The 23,756-nt window shown below is 38.0% G+C and overlaps 1 protein-coding gene across 1 annotated transcript in view; it reads left to right on the top strand.

Annotated features, from left to right (window-relative positions):
• The window catches only part of USH2A (usherin), a 390,912-nt gene that overhangs the window by 296,812 nt on the left and 70,344 nt on the right, over window positions 1-23,756 (top strand). The window contains exons 48-56 of the mRNA XM_037405643.1: window positions 1,434-1,602; window positions 4,603-4,824; window positions 10,127-10,350; window positions 12,740-12,950; window positions 13,351-13,548; window positions 14,146-14,300; window positions 16,092-16,290; window positions 22,849-22,956; window positions 23,502-23,685. Of these exons, the coding sequence (XP_037261540.1) occupies window positions 1,434-1,602; window positions 4,603-4,824; window positions 10,127-10,350; window positions 12,740-12,950; window positions 13,351-13,548; window positions 14,146-14,300; window positions 16,092-16,290; window positions 22,849-22,956; window positions 23,502-23,685 (1,670 nt within the window). The remainder of the gene's footprint in view (window positions 1-1,433; window positions 1,603-4,602; window positions 4,825-10,126; window positions 10,351-12,739; window positions 12,951-13,350; window positions 13,549-14,145; window positions 14,301-16,091; window positions 16,291-22,848; window positions 22,957-23,501; window positions 23,686-23,756) is intronic.

The raw sequence follows: 23,756 nt of genomic DNA, 5'->3' as shown, positions 1-23,756 counted from the left end.
ACTATGCTGGTAGTCTAAAACAGATGCTGAATAAGAAAGTGTACTGGAAAAACAGAAAACTGTGTGACAATTCAAAGCATTTAAGGTCATAAAAACTCAAAATATAATAAGGAAACAAGAACACCTTCTGCCCTACCTCATGTTAATTTTTGGTTACGCATGTTTATGTATTGCAGATTGTAACTTCAGAACCTAACCTAATACTCCCAAGGATGATTGAGTAAAAACAATTTGAAAGTGAACAAAACAAAGCATCATCTTTCTGAAATCAAAAATATTTTTTTCATGACTTAAGAAAAGTAATAATATTTTTATGTATGTATATATTTGTGTAAAAATTTTTATATACAGATTTAATACAAATTACATGTTCTGAGCCTTTTAATACCCATTTCTTTAAAGTTTTCTGTTAGCTAGTAATTAAAGTACCTAGGTAAACAAAAGAACCTTCTAGAGGAACACTTTCTTTCTTTGCTGTTAAGATAACCTGATAGAGAATGTTGTTAAAGTCAGGGGTGGAAGTGGTCCATGTCAAAGGAAAACAAAGGAGCAGCTTTGCCCTGAGATGTGTGCTGTACTGCCAACTGCGTTTTCTGTCTGGCTGTAAGAGGCATCCTTCTGGCTAATACCAGCTGCACTGACTCTATGTTCTGAGCTTACAATTTTTACAATGATTCTACTGACTGTTCTATATGATTTGTTGTGTATACAGTGTGCCACTCCATCGACACAGGAGTAAGTGTATAAATAATTATTTGATTGTTCAAGCGTATAATTTTCTCGACAGCACCTAGAAAGAAGTCCACAGTAGAAAGGCCTTTTCAAAATTCATTTCCGTGTAAATTTTATTTTGAAAAAAAACTCCTTATATAAATACTATTCTCTTGAGATCACAGTGTCTGAAGAACTGTGGTCATAAATAAGTGATCATGTGCTATAAGAAGAAAATTCCACTTATTTTTATGTGAAGGAAAACCCAAGAGCTCATATTGGGAAATACTGGGGTTTAGTTTTAAGGGTTTCAGATGACATGTTTCATCATAAATGAATAAATAAATAAATAAGAATTTGGGAGAAAAGAAAAGATGGTAGATTATATCTACGTATTGCAATCTACTCCACATTGAGAGATTCAAAGAGCCTGCAAGGTATATGAAGATTATTCATATTAATGGACTATTTTATTAAGGTGCAGTATGATCAAAGGCCACAAAATAGCAGCATTCTGTCAGATACACAGTAGTTTATTGAAGTCTGATAATGCTGGAGGGCAAACGATTTTAGCCAAGTTACATTTTATTTGACTGCAGTCATATTGGTATCCATGCTAGGATGTGCTGTACACATTTTCATATACGTTGTTTTGCCAGAGAACACATTATGTTCTGTTTAACAGATATTGCCTTACTGATTTTTTTTTTAACTACTTCTAGGTATGTTGTAATGGGATTCTGCACGACAATAAACCTGGCTTCCAATGCTGCGAGGACAAGTACATTCCATTTATTCTTAATTCACCAGGTGTTTGCTGTGGTGGTCAGATACATGCTGTGCAACCAAAACATCAGTGCTGTGGTGGTTATTACACTAGGGTATTAGTAGGTAAGAGACATCTCCTTTCCACTGCTTCAAAGAAACAAACCAACCAAGTTTATATAGCTGTTAAACCAAGGAGAATGAAAACATAGCAATAAACGAGGGATTTATCAAGATTTCTAGGTGTCGTCAAGGCTTCTGTTCAGTGGCACAAACAATGAGAATTGCACTGACTTTGTCTTCTAAACACAGTTCTGTGTTTATACAAGAAAGGCTTAATTGATGAAACCTGATGATTGGGTCATTTCCCAGAGAACTAATTTATGCCAAACTATACTTAATTGCAGTAAGTGCTGCATAATGGGGAGGGCAGTTCTGCTTAATAGGAACACCATCAGGAAATTTAGTGGTGTGGTTTAGTTCTCTGCTTGACTTGACCCCATGTGATTTTTCCCTAGCCATGTCTTTTGTGGAACAATTTTTAGCATTTGGGGTGGATTTTATGGATTACGTCACTTTTACTTGTTTCTCCATTGTCTACTTTTTGTTTCTACCAAAGTTAGAGATCAAAGTACACATCTCACGTATATTATGTTTGCTGGAAATTTATCCTTTTCTTAAGGATGATCATACTCTAATTCTCAGAACTGCTTGGGAAGTTTGCCAAAACTGTGCTTCTGTCTATTGTCCAGAGTTTGGTTTTCCAGGTTGTTGGTGGGTTTTTGACAGGGAGAGGGGAGGAAAAGGGGGAGGAGAGCCCTTTCAGGGGGCAGCATTCAGAGCATATATCTCTTTGTAGGCAATTGTCAGGTCAGGAGCTAAAATGCTTCCATTACTCATGAGCTGGCACACATTCCCTAGGCTCAGAAATGCTTGAATTTTTGCCAACACATTCAGCATATCCCAAGTTCTGATCCTTTGAAAAGTAATTCATATATCACAATGTTAGAATGCTTTCCATGATGTCATCAGAAAAATGCTATCACATGGAAGGACCAGAGAAGAGTATTTTGCTGGCCTCATTAATCTCAATGTGCTGAAATGGAGAGATTATACTGTGACCTCTGTCCCCATCCAGTGGTCTATGTTAACTAGCTTAATGTTGTTTACATCAAGGAAGAAAAGCACAGTGAAACAAATTCTTATGTCTGAAAGTAGTTCTTGTTCAGTCAGCAGTCCATAAGCATGAAACGGTAAATGTTTGAACATGTTTTTTCTTTCAAAGTATACTTGCTGCATTCTCTTTTCCCGTACTCTAAAGGGCAGCAACATGAACAATGTTGGTCACTTTTTTCTTTTTAATTTTTATAAATATGCTAATAACCTCAAGCTAAATGTTAATGTGGGTCACTCTTTGATAAGGATAACAATTAACTGGTAAGACTGCTTGGTTGTTTTCAGAGAGAGAACGTTTTTGAGCCCAGCTTGGAATGGATCCCATTTTGAGAGGTTAATGAGAAGGTTACTGATCCTTTGTGTCTTATGTCTAATAGTTTTTTAAAAAAAACCCAGTTTTATTTCCAATAGATGTAAGCTACATTCTGTGTTTTAATACTTTCTCTGTGTAGCAACTAAATTAGATCCCGAGGAATGCAGGAAAATATGATGAAGTATCTAAACAGGTTATATCTATTATACTCTAAAAATTTGTTCTCATCTTTTTCTGTTTATTATTGACTTTATTTGATAAAGTTATTTATACAGGAAACACTCTAAGCATACATATTTCCCAGATGTTGTTTGGCCAGCTTGATAGCTCTAGATGTACTGAAGCACACTGGGCTGAAGGCATGAAGATTACAAATTAGGAAGGCAGGAATCGGTTACCGAAACAGTAGTGCACAAAGAATTGGAAACATCCATCCCAGAACTAAGATGGGAGGAGAAATTCTTAAAGCAGAGTGAAACAAATAATGCTACTACCACCCAGGCACCTCTGTGGCAAGGAATGTAGGGGGAAAGGAAAGCAGTGTTCTCCCTCATCTGTTACTATCTCATTACATGTTTATTTCTGACAAAAACTGTGTTGGGTTTAGGGCTCTTTGTCTGTAATTCTCAATTTTTCAGAGGAAAAGGACTTGAGATATTATTTGCAAGGAGAAAAATGAGTTTTAAAAATCAAAACACGTTTCTTTTATTAAAAATCAGAAATCCAAATACTTTAATCACCTCTATTACCCGTCTTCAATATCAGAAAAAAACCTCCCAAATGACATTTGAGCCACAGAAAACATTACAGCACAGAAAGACAATACAAAAGTGTTCCTTTCAGAACACTGGACCAGATCAAGTGCAGACACTAATGAATGAAAATTATTGCCATATACCATAATTTTTATATCTTATATAGCAGTATCTACTCCTTTCACAGCACGGTTTAGCCCAGCCCAGCCCACCACCATAGCATCTGGCTCATGGGCAGTCTTATCTTTAGGCCTTTTCTTGCAAAAAGTGGTGCTTTTGCTTAAGTAGCAGCCAAGCCCACTGATTGTGATTTATTGTGTGGTATTTAATTTTTAAAGTGACTTTAATCCTTAAATTCTTTGGGAGATGAAGTCCTGAGTGACACTGGAAAACTCTTCAACCAATGTGAATTAGTCCTTCAAAACAAGTCTAGAATTATTTTGGAGGAGACATGGAAATTTTTTGCTGAGAATAAGTAGGCTGACTTCTGTTAATCATAGCAAGAACAAACTCTCTTTACTGTGTAGCTGCTTCTACTTAAAGGTTTTCAGCTGTATAATTATTACATTTACAGAAATAATTTTGGTTGCTTTTCTCAGTTTGTCTGTGCCACGCTTGCATTTTGATATCTTACGGAATCTTGGCCCTGAATTCATAAATGCATGTGTGTTTAATTATTACAAATGAACATACTTTTATAGCATTCTAAAGTACCAAGTGATTCCATGCTTGCATGTGGAACGTTTTGTACATGAAGCTGCTAGTGTGTGAACCCAAACTGGCTGCTAGCAGATCATAGAGTCATTTAGGTTGGAAAGGACCTTTAAGATCATCAAGAGCTAAAAATGCATGAAATCTTTAATTGTATTCTTAAATTGACAGGAGAAGTATGTTGCCCTAACGAAGAGCAAAACAGAGTTTCAGTTGGAATTGGCGACTCTTGCTGCCAGGGAATTCCTTTCTCCACATCAGGCGATCAAATCTGCTGTGGTGGATCCCTCCACGACAGTTTCAATCAGCAGTGCTGTGGTGGAGAAGTCATAAGCGCAGACTTAATCTGTTGTGGTGATGAAGAAGAAGGGACTGCACACAGACCTCTCACAGGTAAAGGATAAGTTTTCAAAAAAAAAAGTGTCTTCATCTTTTTAAATCTCGTGGGATACTAACCATTCGACAGCGACACATTCAGCTTTAAGGTGTGTATGCCAATTTGTTAAAATGATGTTGCACTTTACTCACCTGTTCTGATAGACTGCAGAATGGTGAGCTTTCAATAACCCTTCTTTTTACCTTTGCCCCAAAGCTGCGGGGATAGGAGACAACAGAAAATTCAAAAGGAGTGCATGATCCTTTATTATACCAGTCAGGAAACAGGACCGCTCCCCTTTCAATGAGTAGAGCGGAGGTTAGACTTGGCCACCTTGTGCTCCCATGCATCCCAGTGCAGGGATTTTCCATTTGCTGTGGGGATGTGGGGTTAGTCACCTAGAAATTGAAGATTATGCTGCTATCTGCTTGGTGGTCTACGTCCTTCACTTGTGCATCTACACAGGGGTAAACCTGCTGCAGTTTAAAATTAACAAAACTCAATCCCCAGCACTAGTCACTTGTTCATCTGGCGTATCCCATCGATCCTTTGCACCCCATAGGAAATTACTCCACCACTCAGAGGTACAACCGGAACCCTACTTCCTCGTAAAGCATTCTGTGACTAGCTGCTGGCAGAGATTGGAGGTGTTATTACAAACCCTATTCAGGTATTTTCATGTGTCTTTTCTTTCCACAGTTATTAGACAAATTATATACCATCAGCCTTAGGCTTTCCCAGCCTCACAAAAAGACTTCAGAAACAATTGCAGTCTCAAAGGGGAGCCTGGTTTCAAAACACAGAAATAATGAAGGTTTAGTACCCAGTTCTGCTTGGTGTACAGAGATGAGTGATGCAGTGCTTTCACCATATGTGTGCCAGTTTTGAGCCTCTAGTTGTGCAACTAAGGACCTTAATATATAACTCAGAATGCAGACCTGAAGGCTGAACTCCTCCTTCCCAACAAAATGAGCTCTATCTTCAGTTTATTTTTCGTATTCACTGGATCCCTCAGCCACTGTGGTACTAGGAGTACCCTATGTCTGCGTTGACTGTCAGGAAGGGCTAAGCAGAAGAGACATTGCAATGCTTTCTGTGGTTTCTGTGCTGTCCTGCCCTTCCAGTGGTGAGTCATAGCGTGTATGCTGTGAACAGCACCGCTTGCAGGATTTTAGCTCCCCCTCACCGTGATCACTAATTGTGCCTGATCTACAGCATCTATGCAGGGCTCACAACACCAGCTCTGAAAAAGGCCCTCTTGCATAGCCGTGCATTGTGTGGCTCCTACAAGACGGGGCTGGCTCATAAAACATCTCTTTATGTACTTTATTACTTAAACTCTTTTATTTGCCTGCAGGAGCCCTTTAACAAAATCACATTGAATTGACTTTCTCACACCAAATCAAATCTCCCTGGTCCCAGTTCAGTTGTCTTTGTCAATATGTATTTTATAAATGGAGTGAATTAACAGATGCTGTTGGAACAGAACTGCTGGGGTAGCGTTTATGTTTTTACTACTCTCTCTGGGCAGATGAGTTGTGTAGGAGTGTAATACAGGTATCTTGGGATGAAAGTTATGTTCTTCATTTCAGTATATATGTATTCTTAACAGTTTTTTTCCTTAAATATATATATTTAAAAAACCTTTATACCCATCTTTTTAAAATGTGGTTAGCCTATAGCGCTCTATCATTTACACCATTTTTCTTGAGAATGGGTCTGAATGACATTTTTTTGGCTGTTAAAAAAGAAAACAGTGGCTTTTTCATCACTCACAGGTTTTCTGTGAGGACTTTATGCTGCAAGCCAGCATACAGCTGAACACAAATACAGGTTTGAAAGATGAATTAGCACCATAGTTGAAAAGAGAATCATATTCTTTTGCATTAAGCATAGAATAGATTGTGGTTTCTTATCATATCATATACATCATGCTCAATAGGTTTTTGCTTAATTTCTTGGAGTAATTCAGCCTTGCTAAATAATGAAAATGCACAAGCCAGGCACAAGAATCTACCTGTTCCCTATCCCTATTATTATGATTCTAATGGAAAAAATGCTCTCACATAAAAACATAATTTACTTATCATTGGCAAATGGAGACGTAGAATTTTGCAAGAATATGGTAATTGGAAAGCTGATCTCATTGTCTGGAAGGGGAAGAGGTAACATGAGTGGCTTTATGCAAAAGCTGAAATGCTTCTGAAGCTCTGTTTTGTAGTCGGCAATGAATGCTATGGTTTAAAGATATGACAACAATTTAAAGCTTTTGTTTGGGAGTTTTAGTTCCTTGAAAAAAATCAGACAAGAAATACATGACAACGAAAGGTGCAGGTGTTGTGCACAGCCTTACTGTTGCATGACCAGTTTGTAAGCAGCGTGCTTCTGCAGAATCTAGACCCAGGTTCACACTGAATATTGGTTTAAGGGGATGAATCATAGAACCTTTTCATTTGCCATTCTATACCTTTTTCGGAGAGTCTGTCCTACAAAAAGAGCTGTTGTGCCCATCTCACATTAATCTTTTTGTTACTGTTGGTTTTGCTTAATTTCTATTTTCTTTGGTTTTATTTTTCACCCCGTGTTGGCCTTATTTAGTGGGGTGACCATAGAGACATCTACTGGCAAAGCCTGGCAGTGATGCCATTGCACACACGCGTCCTGAGCCCCACTGCTGCAGTGTGATTATCCAAAGTTGACTATTTCTGGCTATAGAGGATAATGTCAGCTAAAACCACTCTTGGATTTTGTCTTTTGAAAAAACAAACCAAACCAACCAACCAACCAACCAAAAAAAAAGCAGAAATAAAGAAAGAAAATACCAAAAGCTAGTAAAATGCCACTATACTGACTTCCCAGACTCATGAAAGATGATGCTTTGTACTGTTGTGGTTCCTGATCTGTAATAGTTGCAATACCCACATGTAAGCCAAGGATTTTTGGAGTAGTTTGCAATGTACACTGGCTCTGTATTTTGTTGATCCTCTATTCTGGCTCCAAAGGCTAAGCCTTTTAATACTCATTTTTCCCTTTTGAAAGCATTGGTTTTGCAGCTTTACTACATTAGTAATTCATCACTCAGCTATGTTTGTAAATTTTTTCAGTTGCTGGGGATGAACATGAAATAATTGTTGACAGAAATCACTGTTAGCAGGAAGTGTCTTTTCCAGCCCATGGATTTTCTTTTTGCTGTAATGCATTATGTGGCTATGAAACATAAATACATAAAGTATGACACACACATTCCAGTTGATTTACAAACAAATAGTTTGTATTTTGGTATTTTGCTGAATTCAGCAAAAGATTATAGGAATTTCTGGACCCTTAAGCAATTGAAGAAAGTGATTTTTAGAAGGCAAATCAATCCATCAATATTACATGGTCCTATTTTGTTTTTCTTGGAGCATATTTAAAATTATACATTTGAGGTGTCAAGGTTCAGGAGTCAAGTGCTACATGTGATAAATTAAGCAAAGGTCAGAGGCTATGCAATGCAGTTTCAGAAGATTGTCTACCTCTGCCTTTGCAGCTCATTCATGCTGAAGTGATGCACTATGGGAATTACTACCAAACTCTGCTCTGCAACATCTGCTCTCCCTAAGTGAGTTAGTGCACGTCAGACATCTTTATGTCAGAATATTGCAGTGATGGATGCAGTCTTCAGAAAATGCTGCATAAAAATCTGGTGTGCCGTTCTGGCCATTAAGTGAAATTACTATTTAAATTAATGGCGCTGTCACAGTTTATCTGTGCAAAGAATGAACGCTGATTAGGGTATTAAGTAATTAGCAATTTATCACACTGGAACAAGGTTGATAATAATTAAAGAAGTAATGGTTTACCAAAGAAACTAGAAAGGGAGTCACTTCTTGTTATGTGAGTGAAATCTTGGCTGAAAAATTTAATTCAGTTAAACAAAGATGAGGTTCGCAGTGAAAGAATATAGCCTTGTTTGTTTCAGTAGAAAAGCAGTTCATTATCAAAATTTTAGTTTGCCTGTCAAAAGTCCCTTGGGGCTGTCTGAGTTGCTTATTAGTATTGAATTGAGTCATTTTCTGCATTAATTCTCTACTTAAAATTGGTAGAATCCTAGAACAATTTGGAAAAAGGGTGTGAACAGGAGGAAATATTTACCTCTTGGAGAGCTGGTGATCACAGTTTGATTGCTGTGAATAGAACCAGCCCTGAAAACGGGTAAAGTATGCAAGTAACGTCATTTGTAGTCATTCTGGTGATTGGAATGAAATGCTCTGAGTGCTTTAGCGGGATCGTACCCTTAAAGAGTAATTTTCAGTATGTATGACTTCCTAAGAGAGATTTGCTGCAATAAATGGCAGTGAGAAAAGTAGCCCCTTCTGCATGTGTTTTAAATGCCTACATACTACAGAAATTATGTCAGGTACAAATTACTTTGTAAGTGTAGAAAGTATATCACAGCCCTGGTTTTGTGTGTATCTTTCTAGATGAATTAGTAATAACATTTATTTCATTGTCAGTTATAAAGGTGTTTGTAGCATTTGGTTCAGAGTTAAAATTTACCCCTTTCTTTAAATGGTGTGAGGCTCAACACGAGTATTTTTCAGTTGCAGAATAATTCGTGTGTATATATGGACAATTACACTGGTTATGATGAGCTTTTAATTTTAAAATAAAATAATTTGAAATAGAAGAAAGACAGTGGAATTAATTTTGGCAGCTTATCAAATCCACTATAGAAATGCATGTTATATTTAGATATTAACTTCCTAAAGAGTAATTCTCTGTGTTAGATGACTGAAGCATCACTGTGGGTATTTGGCAAGTCACCCCTTTAGTTTTACGTACCTAATATGAACCCCCACTTTAAAAACGTAATGTGAAACATTCTGGAATACTAAGATGCAGTTTTGGAAGACTGCCCATGTGAGGGGGCCATGAATGAGACCTGACTGGAGAGTACACGGAGCAGCTTTCTCAATTTCTACATTCTACAGGAAATTTTCATCAACAGTCTGGCTTCGACCTGCTATGCACAGTACCTTGGTATGGTATTTCATAGCAAAGGTTCTTACAAAGTTCAGCAGTGGTGTAGGTTGGTTCTAAGGGATCTCTGTTTATTCCTCTAATTCTTGATTATTTTCAATAGGTCTGGAAGTCAGGACACTTACTTCAGTCACCTCATGTTCGAATTTAATCTCACTTTAGCTAAATCTGGGAAATTCCAGATGCTGGTGGTTTTATGCCAAGCTAGATTGCATTCTGAGCTTTCTCCTTTCTTACCTATTTATTTATTTACTTACATTTCATATTCAGATATTTTTGTTTGTTTGTTCCTTTCAGGGATGTTCTGTTGTGGGCAGGAATACGTGAATGAGTCAGATACCATATGCTGCTCAGGTTCCAGTGGTGAGTCCCTAGCACATGTTAGAAAGAATGACCAAGTGCCAGTAAAATGCTGTGAGACTGAACTTATTCCAAGGAGCGAAGAATGCTGTAATGGAGTTGGATATAATCCTTTGAAATATGTTTGCTCTGACAAGATTTCAGCTGGAATGATGATGAAGGTAATTGATAGAAAATCTCTCGGTAGCTCTGATTTGACGATGGAAAGAGAAATACACTGTTCATAACTATTTTTCTAAAATAGGAATATAAAAACTCTTGTGTGCATTATTCATTTTCACATTACATCCATATTAATACCGAATGAGTTCACCATGATTGATGTTATTGCAATGAATTCTAAAGGAATTAATAATGATTAGCTGCCTCTGTGAAGTGTTGCCCAGCACTTCAGATTAGTACGGTGGCTAAAAGCTGGCATACTAACAAGACTGACATGTATAGCCAGTTCCTGTTCTGTGACCACTGTTCCTGGTGATGTTCCTTAAGTGGAAATTAAAATTAAAGTGGCCAGTTCTGAAGTATAAAAATGCTATTACATTTCAATTTAGGCAGGCAGTGTGACATAGATTCCCCAACTTCCTAAAGAAAATATAAATAAAAATAAAGCAATTGATATTTTCTTGATGGACTTAAACCTCATCCTGCAGAAAACCACTGGTAATCCTGGCATAAATTTCAGCGGTACTAGGATAGGTCCCTGTATAACTTTTAGCAACAATGAGGTTATTATATTTTTAGTGCCTTTTGTGCCTACTGAATTATATAGTTTTAATTTCATTCTGTTTTAATGTAAGAGTAAACCAAGCACCATAAAGGCTAATTCCGTATTTTCTAAGAGTGGCCAGTATCAGCAAGAGATGATGTGGCCAAACTTTCAAAGCTGCAAATTCTTGCAACTCCGGTTGAATTCAATATAAATCTTCAAGAATTAGCATCTTGGTGTTATATGTAAGCTGTAAAAATATTGTCAGCTGTTATTGCGATTTTTGTTTAAGAACATGAACATTTCAGAGGATGGTAATCCTGGTTTTATATACATATATTCTTTTATATAGAAGTATATTTATATTTCAAGAGAGGGAGAAAGTACATGAGAGAGAAAGAGGATTGGATATTGTCCATTCTACAATATGGAAATCATGTAGATATTGTGGAATTGTGGAATCACCAAAGTAAAAACAGACCCCATCCTGCCACATACAGGTGTTCCTGTATCCTTTGCATTCATCTGCTAAGTTAATACAGAAATATTTCTTCCGTCTTCTCCTTTTCATGTCAAGGTTTTCATGTAATTTCATTTTCAGGCTGAATAATTTTCTCCTAGAGAAAACCCAAGTTTTGTGATGAGTCAGCTACAGTTCCTCAATGCATTGTATTGGTTCCTACAAGGCAAAAAATGGCTGTGAATAGGTTAATGAATTCTGGTAGATAACATGCTAGATCTATGCCTTGGGTATAATGTGTAAACAAAGGAAGCACTTTGTATTTCATTTACCTGCGGTAAAAAAGAGATAGCAGTACTAGCTTTCTGTTATGTACAGATTTACTAACATTAAAAGCACTGATATTCTGCGACATATTCTGGAGCTACTTTTTCTGTAAATACAATCCATCTATATCCTACATCCTATATTGATATCTATCACACTGTAATGTTTGTGAAAGTGCCAGGTTTGGGAAATGAAATTCACTGAAGTTCGTAATCAGCTAATAAACTAATTTCAGAGGATGAATTATGGAAGCATTAGGTATAATGTTTGTTTTCCCTTCTAAGGTTTGTAGCCTGATGGACAGAAATATTTGTAGCAAATATTGCAGTACATTTCTTCCTGCAACAACCTATATTTTATGAGAATTATTGCTCTCTAGCTTATGGTTTGGCAAAAATATTATTTCATGAATTTTAATAGAAACTTGTGGAAGTTCAGTGTATATTTCTGTTTCTGTGAATTGTTCTTTATGGGTTAAACCTTACATCTGCGTCAACATTTGCAGAGGTCCTCTTATTGCAGTCAAACTGCTGTTCAGGAGTGATGTGATAGAGGACACGATTTATGTAGCCCATGGATAAGAGCTCTCAGCCTTGAAAGCTGCCAAGGAATTGCGCAGAGCCCTCTGGTGTACTTGGCAAGCTGCGTGGGGCTGGGAATCTGCTACTGATTTGCCCCGGGGTATTGGTCTTTGCCAGAGCAGAATGTTCAAATTCTCAGGTAAAATCCCATTCTCATTTGATTCAAGACTCGTCTGTTTTCAAAACCCCAGCCATCTGGGCTTCCAGTGGTTAAAATTTGTGACTTTTTCATCCAAGGACCCTAACAACAACAAAAAAATATCTGTTTCTTTTAGAAAGGATTATAAAAGCATTAATGATCAAAGACGGCAGACAGGCCAAAGGCTGAAAGGATCTCCCATCGGCTAGAAATACCAATTTATTCAATGTGATTGCCTGATTTGTATGTTGCATAAAGAAAAAGAAATACTAATGGAAGCATTTGTAAAGAAAGGAAGATGTGGTAAAATTATTAAAAATGAATATGTATTCCTTAGGTACAAGAAGAATGCAAGGCGAATGTCCTTTGCCCTTTGTCTATGGTGGCAACAGCACATTGTGGAAAGTGTGACTTTGATCCTAGGGAGAATATCTGTGCATGGATAAAAGGTTCACAGAGTGTTACTGAAAAGGAGATAAAAGAACATGTGTGTCCAGCTGAAGAGGAGACTGTCTACACGGGAAGTCCAAAGCAGTATTCATTTACCGGTAAGGAAAAGTGACATATCAGATTGGTGATTTGCTGATGTATTTGATTCACTCTGGAGAAAAAGATGTCCTGGATGATATCATGTATTCTAATTAAATGTAAAGCAATTGTAGTGAAGTACCATTGTTTAAGAAGTAATCTGTGAATCAAGACCGAATCTTCAAAGAAATGAAATGAGTAGCAAGAAGTTCAGTGAATGCATAAGGCCTAAACTTGCTTTCGCAGAAGTTGATAGAATTATTGATATATCAGAAAATGTCCCAGACTAAAAGAACTTCCGTATCTACTTGTCTTTAAACACAGAAATAGTCCCATAGGCACAGGAAAAAAAACGTAAAACATTATTTTGTATTTTCGTAAGACTGAGATGATCCATACGTAACTTTTTTTTTTTTCTAGACCTGAACCTTGAACCTTTTATCACATATGAGTACAGGGTGGCTGCTTGGAATAGCTATGGAAGAGGCTTCAGTGAAATTAGCAGAGCTATCACTAAGCAAGATGTGCCACAGGGTGTGCGTCCACCAAAATGGGCCAAAGTGGATAATCGGGAAGATATGATACTTCTGAACTGGGAGGAACCACTTCAACCAAATGGTATTCACATATGTTAAAAGAAGAGTATGTTCAATCATTCAACTGACAGTGTTCCAAAAACCAAAACATTTCCTAATTGATCACTGACACTGAAATATAGGTATTCTTAAACTCTGCGAGAAGAATTTTCTCTAGGTCGATATAGTTTTCTTTCCAATTAAAAGTAGTCTAACTTCACAGAAGACAATTTAGTATGTCTCTAAGAAGTGCCCAGAAGCCTCTTTTGAGAACAGTTGTAATAATAAGTGGCAAATTTGATCAGAAAAATCACAGTCATGTTACAAAGTATTTGGGGATTTGGAGGTGGGGGTGGTGATGCTCATGTTTCTTTCAGGAAATCTTGCTTATGATCTTCAAACAGTGAGAAAACTTGGAAGAACTCGCTTAATAAAAATTGAGATCTACTAGAAAGTTGATGTGGAGGCTGAGGAAAGTAGCTGGTAATTGACATTAGCAATTTACGCAGGATGATTGTCTGTTACAGTGGTCACCTGGAGATTTCATGTAATATTTCCCATGTGCAGAGTAGCTTATTATGGTATACCATCACACAGGATTTCTCAGCTAGTAAAAGAGTAAACTTCCTTTCTGCAACAGGTCTTATTATTCACTATATCATTCTCCGAAATGGAATTGAGCATTTTAGAGGAACAGAAATGAGCTTCACAGACACGAGTGGTGTCCGGCCATACCAAGAATATTCCTACCAGCTGCGAGCCTGCACTGTTGCTGGATGCACAGACAGCAGCAAGGTTAGTGAACTGGTCTTTATGGAACTGGTGCCAGAAATTTATCAGCCAGTGTGGTAACATAAAAATGCTTTTGGAAAGGTGTAATTTGAAGACATGTTGATTATTGAGTGAGTAAGTGAAAAACATCAATAATCTTATTTGGATTCAACTACCAGCGGGTGATTATTTGGAACACAAAGGTTGGTACAAGCAAGAGGAAGAAGAAAGCACTATCTCAGTCTTGGCAAAGCTGAAATTGCACTGTAGGAACTGATATTTGTTAAAAAGAAAGCTGTACGTGATAGAATAGAGTAAGGAATATTAAAATGCACTTTCTCTAAGCCTTGAAATTAAATCTTTGCTTCTCACTAGGAGGTCTGTAGCCTCTTCTTCCTTGGTGTTTTAGTTTATCTGCTTTAGCTCTAGTCTATCAATTTGTTCAACAACCTTCTTATTCTGAGCCTCCTTCCACTATATTACCCTTCACTGGCTTTCCATGTCTGCACCTGCTTCAGGCTTTACACTTGCTTTGTGTACAACCTGCCTCTGCTTCAGTTTTAAGCAAACAGAATCGCTTCCCTCCCTTTGCCACTGCTTCATTGTCTTTCGTATTGCTTTGAAGCACAGATGTCTTTTACTAGCACTACTATTTAACCAGCTAGTTTCTATTCTGCAAAGTACCTGCCTTATTCAACATTTGGAAAAACTATTTCTTAAGTGACCTCTTTTTCACAGTAATATCCTTGCCTCTAAGAAAATGAATGTCTAGAACTGCAAGCGTAAGATCTGTGGGGCAGAGGTGGGAAATAATGATTGTGCTTTGTAATTAAAGTATCTGTGGGATTTAAAAGTTGGATTTTTTTTCCAGGGCTTTAACTGTTTTTCTTATTAGCACAAATCTAAGTCAGAACTATAAGAAAAGAAACACAGATGCAGAGGAATGGACATCGGTGCATAGTCCTCTACCTGCACACACAGCTGTGGTCTGGAAGCTACGTAGGCACAGTTGCTGCAACCCTTGGTCTGAGCTAATAAATTCTGCTTATTTCACTGGCCTGTAATTAAGGAGTTTACTGTTGCAAACACTGAAGTCTGCAAGTAGGGACTGATTCCACCAAATGCACTAAGACAATATATTATAGAGGGCACATTTTATATTTACAGCATAATATAAATACTTTATGGTGGTAATAACAGAAAAAGAAAAGTGGTTCTCAAAAAGAAAAAGGTCTGACTCACTTATTAAACCAGTGTAATTTCGAAAGGTCTCTGTAGGAGATGGTAGAGATGTGTCAATAGAAAATTGGCTTTTTCCCTTTTCTTCTTTTTTAGTGGAAAGAGCTTAACAAGTGCAAAGTAATTCTAGCTTTAAAAATCTTTGGTTTCCTTACAAAAATATGGAGTTGCAAATAACTACAATAGAGTTCAGATTGCATGGGATATATGGAGGCTTAGCCCCATGTTTACGGGTGCTTAAAATATATGAAATCAGGCAGTTAAAATGCAGAGACACTGACAAACCATATGGAAGAGAGTTATCAAGAGTTTTCAAGCAATACAGTTTTTGTTGTTTCACCCTGTGTAGCTAAAACATGGTGAACCTGTTGTGATAAATTGTAGACATAGACTTATGTAATGTATTCAAGGTCAGATTTCATTGTGAAAAAGGAGGAAAAAAGTAACTAGTTCTGCAGACCCTTGGTAATGATATGCCAGCACAAACAACATTTTAAAACAAAAGTGACATTCTCATTGATCATGGTATCTAGTGTACTATTACATTAAATTGCTGTTTAATTCATATGTCTTCAGGTAGTTGCAGTCACTGTCCAAGGAGTCCCAGAGAGCGTTCAGCCACCAGAAGTCAGTGCTTTGAACTCAACAGCATTACATTTAAGCTGGATTGCACCCAAGAAACCAAATGGTGTCATCAGAGAGTACCAGATCAGTCAAGTAGGGAAAGGACTTATATACACGGATGCTGGAAGCAGAATGCAGCACACAGTATCAGGTAAGGAGGCAGAGCTCTCTGAGAGGCTAATGTCCTGTCCTTAAGACAGACGACAGTATTAATATATTAAAAATGCTACTTGTCAGTAACTTTTAAATCCCCAGTACTGCACACTTTAGAATGCTTTATCATACTTTACGTATCTTGAATCCACTTTTTTCAATCTCTTATTTCTGGCTGCTGTTTGTTAAAATATTAATAGATTTAATTTCAAAATTTTAAAATAAATCTGTCCAGCTCAATTCAAGATGCAGGCATTGTGGTGTTCTCGAGGTCCCAGATATTCTGTGTAGGCTTGCCATCCCTTCTGTGTATCTGAAAGAAGCTTTAGTCAAGGGATTTTGGGGGGAGGTTTGACTCGGACCACAAGTGTATTATTTTCACATATTCAATTTTTTGTTATATTTGAATGTTACACTGAAGCAAAGTTATTCTTAGACATGTTTCTGTTGAACACAAGATGGGAACATAAGCATTCTGGGGTATCTTTTTTCACTCTTTGGCCTCAGGTTGCTTATCAAATTCTTATATCTATGATTTTTAGGAACTCATCAATACGGGGTTTTTTTCTTCTTTTTTTCCATCTGAGTAGGAAAGGTAGAGATTCATGTGTTATACACACACCATATGATAGCAACCTAAGGAGTAGAAGCTGACTTAAAGCACATAAAACCTGTACAGTATATATGGCAAAGCACGAGTCCTGAGTCAGAGTGGTTCCCTTAAAAGAGTGTCCTTGCTGTAGTCACTCACAGAGGAGTAAAGGATTGCTCTTTCTCTTTGACAGTATCATGCTCAAGTGTGAAATTAATCAACTGTGTATTATGCCTGTCTCCATATCCAGTGCTTCTGGACATGAGATATTACTAGAGTGTGCCAGTTGGTGGTATGTGTTTTAGAATTGCTGGCGTAATTTTATACTGTAAAGAACACCTACCAACAAGGAATGGTTTCTCAAACCCATTGAAAAATACTCATGCTCCTACTTCCTTCCCAGAAGGCAGTTATTTTAATGCAAACAGTACTGGTTCTCTTACCAGTTGGAAGGGAAAGAAAATGAAATTCCCTTCAGAGAAACAAGGATCTTTTTTTCCTTTAGTGTACCTGTTCCATTCAGTAGCTGTACAATGCTGCCGTGTTAAGGCAGCAGTGAAATAAGTGATTGCTCCTCCTGACAGTCACAATCAAATCTTGTGCTGTTTTCTGCAGGAGCATCCTTGGGTAATAATGTGGAATTCGTGGCAGCGATTTAGCAATATGGATAATTATTGCTTTCTAAATTAAAAGAATAAGATAAAAAAATCAATTTATTTATACGTAATCCAAATGTTTGAACTGTTGTCTTATTTGCCATGGATGTTTTGTTTTTCCCCATCTTCCTTTTTTTACTTTTTTTTATTTCCCCAAAAAACCTGTCTGCTTTTCCCTGAGCAACAGTTGAACATTAATGAAGCTGTCGCATTAGTATTTCTTGAGACTTTGAATCTAGGGTCTTGCACATAACAGACGAGAAGGCTAGCACCTTGCCACTGCACCATTGTCTTGGTGCTTATTTTTAATTACATCAAAGCTTTGGAAACATGATCCCACAAATGTTTTGTGGGAATAGTGGTGAATGTGCTCATCATGTGAAATCCATAAATTGCTTATAATCCTCTCAAGATGTTAAAAAAAGCATTAAGTAATTGAAGACAGGAAGTCCTCAGTTAATTATTTAGAGGTGTTATCAATGCTTTAAGCAAACTGAAGCATTTTCTGCTATCTCACTGAGTTGAATGCCACTGGGACCTAGGGGCAGCAGCCATCATCTTCTCATATTCTCTAATGCAAACAGCACATGGCAGCTTGTCAATAAAAGACCTTTTTATATCATTTATTACTGAACACTTCCACTACCCTGTACAGAACAATTTGGATGACAGTTATGGCATTGTTTCACTTTGTGTTACTACTACTTTACAAATGGGCCTGCTAATGGTTTGCATGAGGGGCCAGGAAGAGGGTAAGACTGAAGAAAATAATTAGGGGAATTGTAAAAGAAAGCTAAGAGTGCCCTCTTCAGCAGCAGCAGCAGGTGGGTTTATCACAAAGGTTCTTCTCAGGTCCCCCTTTTAATTACACTGAATATAATATTCCGAGTAAGAGGTTTTATTGAGAATTTGTAGGAACAATCGTCTTTAGGTAAAAGTCAAGGAAGATCATTGATGCTTTTTTTTTTTTTTTTAGTAAAAGAAACAATATTAATAAATACTTTATGACTGAACCATTTGGAATTCTTTCATCCTAACATATTCTCCGTTTCAGGGGAGTGAAAACCGAAGAGATACAGGAATGTTGTCACTGGTCAACTCTGTCTCCATGCAGCACTGAATCATTAGTAATATTTATCTAGAAGAAATTCTTTGGGGTGGAGGGGTTGTGTGAGGCTGTGGTCAGCAATCTGACATCCTCCTGTGTAAAATTCCCATGGCAGGGCCCAGGAGCATTATCCTGGGAGCTAATTACTGACCTTGCTGGAGCCATACCCGCAAATGGAGACAAACAGAAACAGAAAGAATTGATTTGGCTAATAGAACAATGCATTCTTAAAAACCCACTTGTTTACAGCCTTTTGACAAATGGCAAATGCTGCAATAACAAAATAGACTGCTAAGTTAAAAAAAAAAAAAAAATTAAAAAAAACCCCACAATAATAGACCGAAAAAGAAAAGAAGTATCCTCTAGAGAACAATCAAGTAGAGAAATTGGAAAAGCAAAATGCTGCTTATGTTTCAAGATTATCTTACTTGTTATTTTTATTATTAATCACATACATAGATTTGCACAGAGCTTTCCAAAGCATGCATAAGACAAGGAGTTTAATGCAAAGCTTTAATAATCTAGGTAAAAATCTGCTGTGACTGCTCCATGTATGACTAGAGGTTTCAGGTATCAGAATTTCACCAATAAATTTAGTGAAACCATGTGCTCCTTTTTTAATGCTCATTTTTCTCTTTAAAGTGTAGTTGTAAATGAGTATTGCTTTATTATGCATGTTTCCTTTAAAAGTGAACATGACTCCCTTTAGGGGAATTCAAGTAATTTGTTGCCACAGTAATCTTTTCTATCCTGAAATGTTAAATACTTGGCTTTCCTCCATGCCTTTGCCTCTCTCTAGCCTGCAACTGTCATTTTCTCCCTTCTTACTTTTATACACACTGTTCAGACCGTACAACTCCCTGACACGAGGCTGTGGGCTGGTGTGGGTCGGTCTCTTCTCCCAAGTAACAAGCAACGGGACAAATGGAGATGGCCTCAAGTTGTGCCAGGGGAGGCTTAGATTGGATATTAGGAAGCATTGAAACAGGCTGCCCAGGGAGGTGGTGGAGTCACCATCCCCAGGGGCATTTAGAAGATGTGTAGATGTTGCACTTAGGGACATGGTTTAATGGTGGACTTGGCAGTACTAGATTAATGGTGGGACTCTGTGATCTTAAAGGTCTTTTCCAACTTAAATGATTCTATAATTTGGTTACAGCCAGGGCTGTCCCTCTGAGTCGTCTCTTTCTTTTCTCTCCTTCATGTCTTGTTCAATTCATTAAGCAGCCTGCATGTCTTCCATTCAGTGTTTTACCTTTCTAAATAATTGTTGCTTATTCTTTCTCTCTATTTTTCTAATATATTTTAATTAAAATGTCTTCATACTGGCTATAAGCAAGGATTTGTTTACAAACAAAGATCTTGCCTGGACTTCTTTTCTTGTCACAGAATTGCATTGTAATTGGAGTAATTACAGCTAGGTGCATGAGCTACATCAAAACTACGTGATTAAGGTCACAAAGCCACACACTTAAAAACTGACTTGTATAATATGTATGAATTGACCTGTATAATCCTAATTCAGCCTCTTTCACACAAGCAGTCTGCATTACACGGTAGTGTAGTCATGCATTTGTACGTAGGGTTACTGCCTCATTCAGGCTACAAGCTATGCAGGGGAAGAGTAAAATGGATAAAAAAGAAAAAGAAGAGGCTCCTGTATGTAGGATTGATGCCTCAGCTTCTGCTCTCAGCTTTTTCTGTGTTTGGTAGGTGTATTCCTTCTCAAAATCTCAGTGTAGATGGGCCTATTTCCACTCCGCATGTGCCCAGAGCTAAATTTCCTTTCTGCTCAGCAGAAGCCAGGGGGGCACAAGCCCAAAGTTTTGTGTGAATGCAGAGCACAGCGAGGGAGGCGAGAAGGATGGTGCCAAGCCAGAGAGCTAAAATGTGGGTTGCTGAGGGGCTGGCAGCATCGCCCACCGAAGGGAAGGAAGAAGGGGCAGCATCCCGGGAGATGGGCCGCTGGCAGCACGCAGGGTGGCCTCGCTGCTGCAGCACGCTCCCACATCAGCTCCCTGCCACTGCTGCCAGCCTCTCCTGGGCTTCCCCCAGCCCTGCTCGCAGGCCTGGGACCCCAGCCCAGCCCAGGACCTCAGCCCGGGACCCTGTCCCGGTCCAGCCTGCTGCCCTCAGTCCCTGCTCGCAGCTGTGAGGAGAGACCGTCACATCAAGGCAGTTGGCTTCTGTTGTCCCGGGCTTTCACAGCAGCTCAGGCTGCAGTACTGAGGAATGCACATCGCAAGCTTTCACAGCTTGACACAACCATGTCTTCATTTTCCTGGCACCCCACCTGAGACCTGAGGCCTGAATTTTGTCCAGCTGAAGGCACCAGTTATGCTTAGATATATAAAGTTTTCCCTAACACCAGGTCCTCTGGCAGCCAGGTCCCCACCATCCTAAATGGCCTCCTGGCAAGTCCAAGGAGATTTTAGTTTCTCTCAGTCTTTTTGAACCAGCATCCTGTTTCTGAGAGAGATAAATCTATCTTTCTTATATATATTATTATTCTGGTACTGTATTAAGCCATTTGCAATGCTGAGATGATTGGTGTTAGTAAAGCAACTGTATGCTCTAGGGGTGGACACCACAAAAAAATCTGTGTACAGTTGGGCAGACCAGAGACCACACGTTGGGGGGAATTTTGGATAGGACTGTGCCACAGAGCCTCTATGCAGAAGGTGTGATCTGTATCCTACAATGTCCTAATGCTGGGATTTCCTAGTTTATGAGTGTTCAGTTTTGCAATCTTAGCATTTTCAGAGCTTTTGTGTATAATTTGCTGCTTGTTGTTGTGCTGTTTGATCCCTTTACATTCAGGAACCTTGTTTTAACGTGTTACGAGATGTTAACAAGAGGGTCCTTGAAAGCATGCGAGGGAAAGGTTTTCAGTGTCTGACAGTAACATTTTTAAGATCAACTTTAAGAAATACCCAAACAAGTAGTTTAGCGAAGACCCTGTAACCTGCGCTGGACCATGCTCTCTGAGAAGTCTGATCAGCAGTTAAAGCTGAACTCTGAGATGTTCCAAAATAGGCTTGCAGACATCTGCATCTTTAATGATTTAACTGTAAGAAGCCTTTAATAGGTGTGCAGAAATGGCTATTTTAAAAGCTTCGTTTCTTAGCAAAATTTTAGATGCAATTTCATGAGGAGCCCTAAAGTCAAACTCTTAAGCTGCAGACACCTTGATGTCAAATCTGAAGTCATTGACACACAGCACAAGGATGTTTGAAATTTTCCAAGGAAAGGTCAATGTATTCTCTTTTAGTCTCATTCAAGGAAGTCCAGCATAGAAAGTTTGAGCTGAAAAAAGTTCTTAAAATATTACAAGTAACTAAAATTAATATGCTGTAATGGGGAGGGCTTGGTTGTCAGTCCTGCTTCTAACTGCTTGTAGCATTTATAGTAAATTTTGTAACAAATACGGTAAAATAGGAGTAAAAAATGAACAAATAGAAGTTGGGAAGGGGGCAGGAAGAGAGTATCTTTGGACTTGTCTGCAATATAGTAGAAAATTTCATGTTCAAGTTAAGAGTATTTTATCTTTTCTTATTGTTGCAAATATGTTTGTAATAAATTTTCAAAACATTACAGGCTCTTCAGCTTTTCAAGTCCAAAGCTCTAAGGAGTGACACTTTTAAGTGCTTATTTGTTGGAAAACTTTGGACTTCTGTGGTCATTACCAGTGATGGAGATTCTATCTGTGTCAAGAACGTTTAGGCGCTTTCCAGTTAATTTTTAACCATTTTGTACAGGCAGAAACATAGGTTAAAAAACCCAATGAAACAACAAAAAAAAACCCAAAAACAAAACAAAAGCTTGGAGACTGGGTAAATTTTCAACAGTAATCTGGGCTGAGATCTGCACTGTTATTACTACACTGCAAGTGCCATCTAAGTTAATTGCTTTGACGCTAATTCAGGTATGTCTATATGAGGGGCTTCCATAGATCCATTGCAGCATAGATATGCATTCAATCTAAATTGATTTGACAGTTCTTTTAAACTAATAGAGGATATATGTCTAAAATAGTAAGAATTCACCATTTTAATATTATTCAGATGTAAAATCAAAATAGCGCATATGCCAAAAATATAAAAAAGTTAACTGTAAGTCCAGTAACTCTCTATGTAGTGATACAATTCATGGGGTGCCTGATGTCAGTGTTTTGGTCTAACCTCCGTTTGCTCTTTCTAGGTCTGCAGCCGTACAGTAATTACAGCTTCATACTTACTGCATGCACATCTGCTGGATGTGCTTCTAGCCAACCACATTCAGGTCAAACTTTACAAGCTGCTCCTCATGGTAAGGGAAAAAGACATTTTTATAGAACAGCAAAGGGATAGTCATATGGGCTTGTATTTTCTGATGGTTGAACAAGGTGCAAAACTCCACTGTCATCCATCAAGCTATCATGTATAAATTCATACAAGAGAATCTGTCTCTTTTGGAATATTTGTATCTTAATGCACACTTTATACTGACTGCCTGGCACTGCATTTCTGCTTTCTTTTTGCGACAATTTCCCCAAGTTCGTCTTTAAGTTAGCAAGGTTAGGATTAGTTAGTGGATGTGTATTTTTTTAAAGCACAAATAAATATGCAGAGACAACTGGGCGTATAAAGGCTGAAGCCTTTGGTCTTGTTCTCCATTAATCTCTACCTTGTCCAGTTGGTTGCGTCTGATATGGGATAAATACAGAAAGTGTGTTAAATTCTGTCATTCTCTCTGGCAATGTTTTACGCTTTCATTACACTGCTGAAAGCAACAGCTCAAACTGTGGGAAAGGAAAAAAATCACCTTTGTGTTTCTCTCATAAAATTAAATTAGTGTCATTGTGATGTTAATAGGGGTATGGCCAAAACCTCATCATATCACAGTCAGCTCAACAGAAGTGGAAATCTACTGGAATGAACCAAAGAAACCCAATGGACTCATTACTCAGTATCGATTACTTCGTGATGGAGAACAGATTTTTCTGGGTGGCAGTACAGACCAAAATTTCACAGATGTTAACCTGCAGCCTAACGCTAGGTAAGGCATGTTAAAGAGCTCTGGTAATATGTGAAAGGTGTTCAAAAATATATGTACATGTGTTTGTGAAA

This window comes from Falco rusticolus, chromosome 12 (assembly GCF_015220075.1).
Source record: "Falco rusticolus isolate bFalRus1 chromosome 12, bFalRus1.pri, whole genome shotgun sequence".
In the NCBI taxonomy this organism is placed as follows: Eukaryota; Metazoa; Chordata; class Aves; order Falconiformes; family Falconidae; genus Falco; species Falco rusticolus.
Note: the sequence above shows the minus strand (reverse complement) of the source record. Positions and strands in the feature narration are given on the sequence as shown.